Genomic DNA, 12380 nt, shown 5'->3' with positions numbered 1-12380 from the left:
CAATGCTGATACTGTCAACTTAAGAATTCAACATTCAGCAAAGCTGGCGGAATTCATCATCAGCAAATCTGCATTACCAAAAAAAAAAAAAAAAAATCAAGGGGGTTCTTCAGGCAGAAGGAAAATAACAGATGGGAACTCAGAACTACAAAAGGAATGAAAGCTATAAGTGGTAAATATGTCAATAAATATATAAAGAAAATATAATTATCTAAAACAAAGGTAATTACATTTGTTATAACCCAGAATTCACTGTTAAGTAAACGTGACTATTAAATAAAGGTCTGAATGGGGAAGTGGAAATTCACTATTAACCTGGCTAAACTTCCACCTTAAAAAATAGAAAAAGAAGAGCAAATTAAACTGTAAAAAGGACATATGAGCAGAAAACTAAAAAATATTAGAAGAGAATCAATGAAACCAAACACTGGTTCCTTGCAGAGACCAATGAAATTGATAACCTCTAGCTAACTGGATCAAGAAAACAGAAATTTTCAATGCCAGGAATTAAGGAAGGTATATCAACACACTCTATAGAACTTAAAGGGGTCAGAAGATATTAAGAGCAACCTTACATCAATAAATTCAAAATGCAGATGATATGAACAAATTCTTTGAAGGATACAAATCACCAAAGCTCACCCAAAAATAAGAAATCCAAGTAACTCATACCTATTATATCCATACTTAAGTTCCTACCACAAAAAAAAAAAATCAACAAAATGATAGACGTAGGTGGTTTTACTGATAAATTCTATCATTTAATAAAGGATTAATAGTAACTCAACATAAAACTCTTCCAGGAAACAGAAAGGAACACTTCCCCATTCATTCCAGGAAGAGTAAGGAGGGGAAGGAAAGAAACTAGAGCCTTATCTTGCACCACATGCAAAAATTCACTCAAAATGGCTCACAGACCTGACTTTAAAACCCAAAGCTATAAAACTACCTTTTTTTAATTTAAAAAAAAGGGAAACCTGCATTTCTTAGACAAAGACTTCTTAGGACACAAAAAGCACTGTGTTTGCACTGTTGCTGTAATAAATTAGTAAATAAATTATTATAAACTCAGCAGCTTAAACAATAAAAACTTATTATCTTTTGTAGGTCAGAAGTATGAAACTAGTCCCAGAGGCTAAGGGATGGCAGGGCTGCAGCTCTTTCTGTGGCTCGAGGAAAAATCCGTTTCCTTCATGCTCTGGCTTTAGGCAGCCACCTGCGCTCCTTGGCCCAGGGCCCTTCCTCCACCTTCATAGTCACTGAAGGCCGGTGGCAGTTAATACTACAAACAGCGTGGGTGTGCAAGTGAGAGAAGCCGTGTGCAAAATGCTACATCCTGGTTGGGGCCATTTATGTGACTTTCTGGAAAAGACAAACAGCAGGGCAGAAATCAGATCAAAGATTGCCAGGGGGTGGGGAGAGGAAGCTCACTAACAAGGGGCCCGAGTTCTGAGCTGATGGACACGCTCTCCGTGCATTTCAATTGTGCCGGTGCTCATACAACTATTATGTATTTGTCATAATGCAGAGAATGCTACACCTAAGAATGGTGAATTTACTGTCTGTAAAGTTATGCCTCACTGAACATGATTTTTGAAAAAGACAAAGCTTGCTACATGACAGGCACTATTAGGTGGTACAGGAAAATGAAAGTGTGCTGGCAATTTTTACAATGCCAGAAAGCTAAACATTTAAATAGCGTGTCCTCTTAAAAAACATTTTATATACAGTAACCATCAGAATATATGTTTAACTATGGTAATAATGGCTTTTAAAACAGTATGTCAGACATTTAAATTCATACTCCTGGAAATCTGAGCATCCCAAGAGAGAATCTGCCTCAGAGTTTTACATGCAAGGCAGAGGGCAGAAATCTGTGAGCACAGTGGATACCAGACAACACATCCCCTGCTCAGCAGGATCTAAGCAAAGACAAGGAGGAGGGCAGGGAATGTTTCCCTAACAAAAGTTAGCTGTTGCCAAGGGAGGTAACTGGTTGTCTTGAGTGCTGACACCACATTTCTACTATATATGAAAGGAGAATAATTGCCACTGCATTTCCAGGGTTATTTGAAAGAAAAGACACCATCAGGAAAAAAGTCTCTTCATCTTCAAATTTTTCTCCTTGCAATGGTTCCCAGAAAGCTAAAAATCAACCTAGAAAGAACCAGGGAGGAGGGTACACATTCTGAGTGTCTGAAACCTTGACCGAGTGACGGTAAACTGCACTCCAGCTACGAGGGGACCAGGGTGGTGGTCAAGCCAGAGGTCTGCTTCAGTGCTCTCATCCATTTTCATGTCTTTAAACATGCTCTGCTGCTGCTGCTGCTAAGTCACTTCAGTCGTGTCCGACTCTGTGCAACCCCATAGACAGCAGCCCACCAGGCTCCGCCGTCCATGGGATTCTCCAGGCAAGAACAGTGGAGTGGGTTGCCATTTCCTTCTCCAATGCATCAAAGTGAAAAGTAAAAGTGAGGTCACTCAGTCGTGCGCGACTCTTAGCCACCCCATGGACTGTAGCCAGCCAGGCTCCTCCATCCATGGGATTTTCCAGGCAAGAGTACTAGAGTGGGGTGCCATTGCCTTCTTGCTCCAAAATGTTCACGTGTGGGACCAAACCAATGCCTCAGGCTTACTAACCATACTTCTCTGCTGAGAAATTGGGCTCTTACTTTATTTCACATTTAGAAGCTTTTCCTTCTGGAACTCCAAAGCTGCGAAACAAAGCTAAGAATAACTAAGAACCAAACATCATGGGGTAATAGATAATTTAAATTTCACGACTCAGTGTAGGGTGCACTTTTATTATCAAGCTCATCAGTTAGGGAGCTTTTTATAAATTATATGTTCAAATTAAGAAAACATGACTAATCTGATAATCAACACATTTTTAAAACACATTTAGATGAATATATACCTAAATATACAAGATTTACAATATAACTATGTAATTCCCTAATTAGAACTTTTATCATATGTAACAATTTTTAAAAAAGGATATTATTCACCATTTAAAAAAAAACCTCCCACATATCTAATAAAAAACATATACCCAGAGGATGAGATGGTTGGATGGCATCACCATCTCGATGGACATGAGTCTGAGCAAGCTCTGGGAGTTGGTGATGGACAGGGAAGCCTGGTGTGCTACAGTCCACGGGGTCTCGAGTCGGACAGAACTGAGTAACTGAACTGAACTGAATCTAGGTACATAAATCTCGCAACTCAATAATGAGACAAGCAATCCAATGTTTAAATGGGTAAAATATTTGAACAAAGGAGACATAAACAGGGCAAACAAGCTCAGGAAAAGATGCTCAATATCTTTGATCATTAGGAAAATGCAAACCAAAGTCACAACGAGACACACACGCACTGGAATGGCTGAAATGGAAACAAGTGACACCACTAGCTGCTGGCAAGGATGTGGGTTGGCTGGAATTCCCATTCAGCGCTAGCAGGGACGCAATGGTTCAGCGCTAGCAGGGACGCAATGGTTCAGCGCTAGCAGGGGCGCAATGGTTCAGCGCTAGCAGGGGCGCAATGGTTCAGCGCTAGCAGGGGCGCAGTGGTTCAGCGCTAGCAGGAACGCAGTGGTTCAGCGCTAGCAGGAACGCAGTGGTTCAGCGCTAGCAGGGGCGCAGTGATTCAGCGCTAGCAGGGGCGCAGTGATTCAGCGCTAGCAGGGGCGCAGTGGTTCAGCGCTAGCAGGGACGCAGTGATTCAGCGCTAGCAGGGACGCAATGGTTCAGCGCTAGCAGGGACGCAATGGTTCAGCGCTAGCAGGGACGCAATGGTTCAGCGCTAGCAGGGACGCAATGGTTCAGCGCTAGCAGGGACGCAATGGTTCAGCGCTAGCAGGAACGCAATGGTTCAGTGCTAGCAGGAACGCAATGGACTTTCTTTTTGGAAAACAGTATGCCAGTATTTCATAAAGCTAAACTTATTCTTATCATCACTAATTATTAGAGACATGCAAATCAAAACTACAATGAGGTGTCACCTCTCACCAGTCAGTATGGCCATCATCAAAAAAATCTACCAACAATACATTCTGGAGAGGAGGTGGAGAAAAGGAGACTGTTGGTGGGGGTGTAAACTGATACAGCCATTATGGAAAACAGGATAGAGATTCCTTACAAAACTAGGAATAAATCTACCATATGACCCAGCAACCCCACTACTGGGCATATACTCGGAGGAAAACCATAACTGAAAAAGACACATGCACCCCAATGTTCATAGCAGCACTGTTTACAATAGCCAGGACATGGAAGCAATCCAGATGTTCACTGACAGATGAGCAGATCAAGAAGCTGTGGTACATATATACAATGGAGTATTACTCAGCCATAAAATGAATGAATCTGAGTTCTAGTGAGGTGGAAGAACCTAGGGCCTGTTATATAGAGTGAAGTAAGTCAGAAAGAGAAAAACAAATACAACATATTGATGCATATGTATGGAATCTAGAAAAATAATATCAATGAACCTATTTGCAGGAAAGACACAGATGCAGAGAATGGACTTGTGGACACGGTGGGGGACAAGAGAGTGGGACAAACGGGGAAAGCAGCATCAGCATGTATACACTGAGGGGGCAAGACGGACAGCTGGTGAGAAGATGCTGTGTAGCACAGGCAGCCCCATCGGCAATCCGTGATGACCTGGAGGCATGGGGGGAGGCAGGGAATGTAAGTATAATTATGGCTGATCTGCACTGTTGAATGGTAGAAACCAACACAACATTGTCAAAATTAAAAAAAAAAAAAAAAAAAAACCACTGGCAAATGAAGTCCTGCACACAAAGGTTTACAGCAGCTTTTACGCCTGATGGCCCCAAAGTGGAAACAGCACAAAGGTTCATCAATAACCTGGTATAAATACTGGTATACACACATATGACAGAATAAAACCCATCAGCAAAAAGACACAAAATACAACACAGGTGAAACTCAAAAGCATTATGCCAAGTAAAATAATGTAACTTATATCTCAATCAACATTGCTTTTAAAGAACTTTTTAAAATCAATCTACATTTCCATCTTAAGAAGGTAGAAAAAGAAAAGCAATTTAAACCCAAAGTGTAAGGAAGGAAATAATAAAGAGCAGAAATCAATAAAATGGATAGATAACTCAGAAAAACAAATGCTTGCTCTTTCCAAAAAAATAAACTGGATTAACCACAAGCTAACATGACCAAGGGAAAAAACAGAAGATCCAAATAAACCAACATCAGGAATAAAAACAGGGATGTCAGGACAGATCCCACGGACACCAGCAGGCTAATAAGAAAATATTCTGAACAAACTGGGATGGTATGAAAATGCCAAGAGCAGTCTTGCTCATAATAGCCAAAAGCTAGAAAGAATTAAAATGCCCATCAATATGAAAATAATTATATTCATCATATTCATACAACAAATACTGCTATCCACAACAACACATATGAATTTAAAAACATGTTAACAAGGAAGAAGCCAGAGACTAAGAGTACATAGTATGATTCCATTTAAATGAAATTCAAGAACTCAAGGAATTTAAGGACTACAATAAGAGAAATCAGAAAGCAATTGTGGGTAGGTAGCAGGGGGTGAGAAATTGACTGCAAAGAGGAAGAAAGAACTTCGGGAATGCTGCAAAATCTTTACAAGGATTATGGTTACACCAGGGTACGTGTCCACTTTGCAAAACTAATTATGTTCTGTAGTTCAAATTAGCACACTTTATTGTTAATAATTTTATACTTCAGTAAAATTTATTTACAAAGTAAAACTTGAAATAAAAACTGTCTATGGTCGCCTCTGCCTACAACTCACCACACCACAACGGGAGCAGGCTGGGGGGGCCTCCACAGGTCAGCAGGCCCAGTTTTTCCAACCACCCCTCTGACTTCACAGACGACACCAGGGGGTACTTCAGCCGGTCTTTAGATTTTTGCTTTGTTTCATTTCCCTTTCTAGCATTGTTTCTTGTTTTGTGAGTTAATGTGGAGATTTTTTTTCTTCCAAATTTGGTTTTTTTCCTTTCTTCCATCACCTAATTACATTTCCATCTTTTCTCTGAAGAGTGCATTTATTCCCAAGCATGAGGGATATTCCAAAAAGAAACAAAACTATAAAAATTGTACCAAGTACAAACAGAGACTATCTTGCCAAGAGCCAGAAGAAGAAGAGATTTGAGCTTCAAGTGCAGATGCAACTCTTGCCCCCGACCACCTAAATATCCAGATCCTGTACGTTATTTAGTTTTCATCCACAAGATTACTGGCCAAAACGAGCCAGTTTCAAAACCACCTGTTCCATACACTGTTAAAACACTGTCACTACTCGGGCCTATCTCTATATAGTTTCTCTTCAATACTAAAGACAGCATGACTCCAGAAAGTTTTTATAAAAAACCAGCACACTGGGTGAGCTTTTGGGGTTGGCAGATGTCTGTGATGCTTCTCTAAATAATCCAGGGCAAGAGAAACAGCAGCTTCCTGCCCCAGTGACACCACAAAACACGAGCACACCACACAACTCCACGTGCGCACATCCACAGATACGAACACTCAAGTACCAGCAATTACAGGCACCGAAACACAAGCTACTTTTTTACCTGATGGAACAGTGAACACCAAAACTGTAACAGTTGTGCTACAGTTCCAAGAATAAGAACATCAAAGATGGTGTCAGAGACATAACCTTAGTGAGAACGTTCACGTCATTCAGTAAAAACATTCAGTTGAAAAAAAAAAAGAAAAAAAAAAAACAAACACTTATCCAGAGGTTGGACTCGACACATGTAAGAGAGCAACAAGCCTGGGAAAGCAAACAAGGTCTCTGAAGAGCTGAGAACCACAAAGCCCAAGCTTTGGCAGAATAGCAGAATCCATGAGAGCCACTGAAAATGCTTAAAAAGGCAGAGGGAAGAAGATATTTTTACTGCAAACACACAAGAGTGAGACTACTTAGTAGACAGAGAACCAATCTTAATCACTACAATCATTTCTGAAAATACCTTGCAGTGCTTAACAGTAATAGTGATGTTCATAATGGTGGCCTCTGGTTGCCAGGAAACATCAGAGTGTGCTCAGGACCTCTTGCTAAACACAGCAAACCTGCCTCATCTTTGTGAAGGCGGCCAAAGGGTGGTTAGAGCCTCCTGACTTCACAGGTAAAAGTCCTCTCTGGAGGTCAGGCCCACCTCTGATGACAGTGTCCTGGTGCTAGGATCTCTACCCTGGTGCTCGCTCAACTTAGAAAATGGAGATGTAGCAGACTGAACTTATGGATGCGTTCCAGAGCCGCCTGTGGGAGCAGCACACAGATTACGTGAGGTTTTAAAGATTCAAGCACATTTGAAAGCAGGGTTTCTCCTGTTGCCACACATCACCTCCCATCCTACCTGCAGGCAGACAACGCGAGGGCTTATTTGCGGGCTCATTATCACCTGCTGAAACTCTGCAGTCTCCTTCAGTGTTTAATTAGCTAGTGACTCATGATTCCCAGTTTCCCACTTGCTTTCCACCTCCCAAGTAAAACACCGCCCTCTGCCTCCTCCACAGCACTCCTTCCCCTCGCCTAATCCTCTCTGCCCTGCTCTCTCCTCTCCCCAGCCAGCCCGCCACGGCACAAGGCCGGCCGGCATGAACTCTGGTGGCTGCAGTGCTGGCGGCTGTGGCCCCCAGCTGCACTGTGACCAGGAAAGCCCACACCCTCTCTCCAGCTGCTCAGCATGACCAAGGAGAAACATCTGCCGGCTTGGACACCTATCAGTGCTAACGAGGACAGCTGGTTATCTGCTTGTTTCCTCCGCTAGACCTGGGCTGAAGTGCTTCACACACATTATCTACTTAATCCTTCCAAGTGTCCCAGGAGATAGGTTCTATTTGATCCCCGCTCTGCAGCTGGGTGGGCTGCAGCTGAGAGAGGGTACTGAGCAATTTGGGCATGGCCGCGCTGCTGCAAGTGGGCAGAGCAGGATCTGAACGCAGTCACGGCCTCGGAGCCCGCGCTCTGCACTCCGCGTCAGCAGCCTCCACGGTTATTCCCTCGCGCTGTTCAAGTCTGCGCCAGTTCCTGGAGCACATGCCGCACGCCTCACACCACCTCATGATGCTTGATCTGGCCACACGGCATCATCTCCCCTGCATCTGGAATGGCCACTGCTGTTATAACTTACAAAAAGTTAGAGGACAAATCAAACGAAAGATTATGCACTTGGAAAATCTTTAGAATTTGCTGTCTGAAAATCACTTTAACACTTACACACGTAAGAATATTACCTGGGGTGACAGTTAGCTGAAAGCAATGAAGCTTGTTTGGATCAGGAAAATGCACTTTACACGTACCTGCAAAAGAAACAGCTCGTCAGGAAGGCTAGCGACAGTCCTTAAGTTGAGGCGAACCTCGAAATACATGGAAAGTTTAACACTGCTGAGGCGCTGACAGGTTAAACCAGTAGATTTCCTCTATTTGTTTGGTAATAATCGTGCCAATGTGCTCAAATTGCAAACCACTGATACTTGTCATGTGTTTTCCTCCTTACAGGTTTTAGTTAATTCCAAATTGACCATGTTATCTTTCATCCTTTAAATGGTTCCTAAAAACAGAGCTCTTTCCATTAATGTCAAGACTGGTGCTACTTTACTTTGAGAAGTCATACCTCAGGGAGATTAATGTATGTGGGTAAAGGCGAGCTAAACATAGAAAAACCAGGAAAAGAGCCCAGGCCACACTCTGGTCTGTACCCACCACAGCATACAGAAGTTACAAAGAACCGTGCCAGCTGAGGAAGCGCACACCCAGGCCACGGCATTCTGTTATCTTTCCCTAACATCCTCACAAGGAGAAGGCGATGGCACCCCTCCAGTACTCTTGCCTGGAAAATCCCATGGACGGAGGAGCCTGGTGGGCTGCAGTCCCTGGGGTCGCTAGGAATTGGACACAACTGAGCGACTTCACTTTCACTTTTCACTTTCATGCATTGGAGAAGGAAATGGCAACCCACTCCAGTGCTCTTGCCTGGAGAATCCCAGGGACGGGGGAGCCTGATGGGCTGCCGTCTATGGGGTCGCACAGAGTCAGACACGACTGAAGCAACTTAGCAGCAGCAGCAGCAACATCCTCACAACCCAACCGGTAACTCCGCTTGGTCTGCTGGTAGAATGAGGCTCAGCTGACTCAGATGGTGACACTCGGCCCACGTGAGCCGCACCAGAAGGGCCTGGATTAGGAGGTCCCACGGAGAGACCCCTGGAGAGCACTGCGGTGGGGCGGACAGGGTAAGGTGGCCACAGCTGACATCTGCCACCTTCAAACAAATGACACACGAGAAGAGCAAATACCCAAGAGACTAAATAAAGACGGAAGATGAAGGGGATATAGGTAAAAACTGTATTTTATAAGCCTGGAATATATTATGCTAAATTCCTTGAGTCGTCTACTGACAATTTCTTACAAGTCCTTCTGAAATATCTGCCTAGTTTCACACGGTATGAATTTTCATCCAAAAGAGAAAGATTCTACTTTAGCCTGGGACACAGCCTTAGAGACCATCTGGTCCAACATCATCGAATGTGAAAGATGACACGAAGGCCCAGAGAGGTTCAGTGACCAGCCCAGGACCACGCAGGTTATCAAACAGAAGGGAGTTGAGCTCCCAAAATAAAACTAGTTTATGCCTCATTTCATCACGCCATGAACGTGCTGGATACAACATGCAGCAGGGCAGAACTGTGTGTGGGGTTTTTGGACCAATCCTTCAGAAAAATCAACGCAGAGTGAAAGGTGACTTAGTCTAGAAAAGCAGGACAGGGTCTCAGAGATCACACTGCCATTTTCTTTGTTTTTGAAACAAAGAAACCAGGGACTGAAGAATCCAAGGTTTTCATCCAAGACACACATTTGAAAAGTGCGTAGTAGTTTAAATGGGTTTTGTTTTTCCTAATTTAACTTGAAAAGATAAATGCCATTTTTCTAGTGAAATATATGTAACAAAAACATATGACAAGGGAGTGGGAAATGCTTCATTAATTAGATAAAGTTGGCACCATCCATTTGTCTTTAATGCTTCATATTCTCATTTAATAAAGGGACAGATATAGACATCAATTCCTCTAATAGAGACTGACCCACCAAGAATAAAGAAATCATCAAGATGGGTTAAAAAAAAAACAAAAACAAAAACAGTAAAACTCCTAAAAAGAATCAAAACTTTTTAAAGCTAAAGAGACGTCTAAGCCCCTACAATGGCAGCAAAGCGTTAAAGGCAGGTTTTGTTTTAGTTCAGCGTGGGGGCTTTATTAAACTGGAGAAGGGAATGGCAAACCATTAATTACTGGAACTCCAGAATTAAGCTTTTTCTCTGTCTGTAGACATAGGCTAAGACTTTCATAGTATTTCCATCTAATTGAAAGAGATGTTTTTTTATTTTTTGCAAACAGAGAAACCTCTACAAACTTGCAGGTACAGAGTTCCAAACTAGTTCTGAATAATTTCTAAGCAGCATTGCTCTATGGCAAGTTATTTTGTTTGCCTTAATATTTTAGAAAGATTATGAATTAGACAGGAAAGATCTGCTCTTTCACAGCTTCTTGTTTCCTCTTTAGAATGAGCTGTGCACCTGTGGGAAGCCTGGCTGTCTGTATAAACTGATTTATATTGTATCCACTAAGACTGGGGAAGCAGGCAGGAAGACGGAGAAAAGAGAAGCACGCAGCATGTAGTTTGTTTGATCTGACACCACACCTGTATGGCCTGGGAAGACAGGTCACGCCTTTTTCAAACCTAAGATATACAGTTAAAATCCTGGTTTGAAAGACAATTATAGTTTCATTGTTTTCAAACTAACCTTTTGGATAAAGCTGAACTATACTCTATGTATGGGTTACTAACCGACAATCTCTGGGTTTTTACGGTCTTTGATTAAATGTCTGCATGAGTATATATGTTCAAGCTGGGGGGCCAGTGGGAAGACATGATGGGGGCTGAGAACAGAAGGACCACGTCCATTTCCTCTTTAATTGGATTTTACTAGATTATTACATAACCTGAAAAGAAGAGGGGAAACAAAGAGTGGGCGCAGTGTGACCCAGCCACCCCCGCTTCAGGATTCACCGCCCTCACCTCCCTGCCCTGCCCACACACCGTTGTATGCCTGTCCTCCTGGCATGCTTAAAGCAAACCATTTGTAAATACTTCTGAAGGTAGAAAGATAACCTTTTCACAGAATCCCAAAATATTTCCTTCTTGTTCTGCCTGGAAGAAAACTTTGAAGTCAAGCAATCCAGCCACTTTTAAGACATTCTTGACCAACACCAAGAAATATATTTTAGCACAACCCAGTATATTCACATATAAATGTTACATATTTAAAAGAATGTTTCAAGCAGTATGTACTAACCCTTACATACTGGTTGCACGACCACTGAAGCACTGCACCCCACAAGGATCTTTCCAATTTTCAGTGGGGTTGGAGAAGGCCCTGTCTCACCCTGTGTGAGACAGGCCTCCGTATCAAGCTCTCCCGAGCATCTGCCCAGACTAGGAGACCCACATATAAAATATTTCACTGAAATCGTAAATGTCCTCAGCCTTAACCAAGTGTAATGATAAAAAGTTCTAATTCCAAAAACCACTACAGTGGTTTTTCAAAGCATTCAGACTTGGATGGTCTTGCACACGATAAAGGGCTTGGGAAGGCACCGACGACAGGTATCACAGGAGTGAACGCTGGGTAGGCGAGCCTGCTCACGAGCGAGGCCCTCAGTCAGGCCCATGTGTCGGGCGGGAAGGACCAAGCAAGGGGAGGGGACCTGGAGACATAAAGGCAGCACAGCTGTCCAACCTTGGGCACAAGGACCAGTCACAAATAAGTGCTTTCTGGAACAAAACGCTGGTACCATCACTAACAAAAATAGGGCTGCCCACCACTGATTCGCGTGCCTCTTCACTGCAAGGGGACATGGGACGGAAGGTGTGCAGGACGAACGAGCCCCAACCAGCGAATCCCTGTGGCAGTACGGAGAGGGGTGCTGTTGGCTACCTTCTCCTTTCCAGGGCCGTGAAAAAACCCTGCTACCTGTTTGCACACACATTTCTAATACACACATAAAATAGGCTTTTTGCTATGTAGAGTTATTAAAACACAAAACGAGCTTCTCCATGCAATTTACTTTATAGCATTTAATGTTTGGTTGGGGATGCTATACTTACAAGGTAAATTAGCTTCAAGTTCTGCAACCTCTGTGGAAACAAAGAGATTACTGTTAATATTAGTTAATTACCCCACATAAAAACACCTGCTCTAAATTGATAATTCCCTCCAAAACACTGAAAGAAATAAAAAAGAATTAACCAAAATCTACACTTGGGTCTGATCCTTAGACTTT

The 12380-nt window shown here is 42.8% G+C and overlaps 1 protein-coding gene across 2 annotated transcripts in view; it reads right to left on the bottom strand.

The window, feature by feature from the left end:
- The window catches only part of UBE2F (ubiquitin conjugating enzyme E2 F (putative)), a 46194-nt gene that overhangs the window by 19483 nt on the left and 14331 nt on the right, over positions 1-12380 (bottom strand). Inside the window, exons 3-4 of one of the 2 annotated variants that reach the window (XM_055586590.1) lie at positions 12205-12234; positions 8274-8339 (exon numbers count right to left, since the gene is read on the bottom strand). The exons of the other annotated variant lie outside the window; for it this stretch is intronic. Coding sequence (XP_055442565.1) covers positions 8274-8339; positions 12205-12234 — 96 coding nt within the window. The remainder of the gene's footprint in view (positions 1-8273; positions 8340-12204; positions 12235-12380) is intronic. 2 annotated transcript variants of the gene reach the window in all.

Source organism: Bubalus kerabau, chromosome 6, assembly GCF_029407905.1.
Source record: "Bubalus kerabau isolate K-KA32 ecotype Philippines breed swamp buffalo chromosome 6, PCC_UOA_SB_1v2, whole genome shotgun sequence".
NCBI classification, from domain to species: Eukaryota; Metazoa; Chordata; class Mammalia; order Artiodactyla; family Bovidae; genus Bubalus; species Bubalus kerabau.
This window is presented reverse-complemented; position numbering and strand designations above follow the sequence as displayed.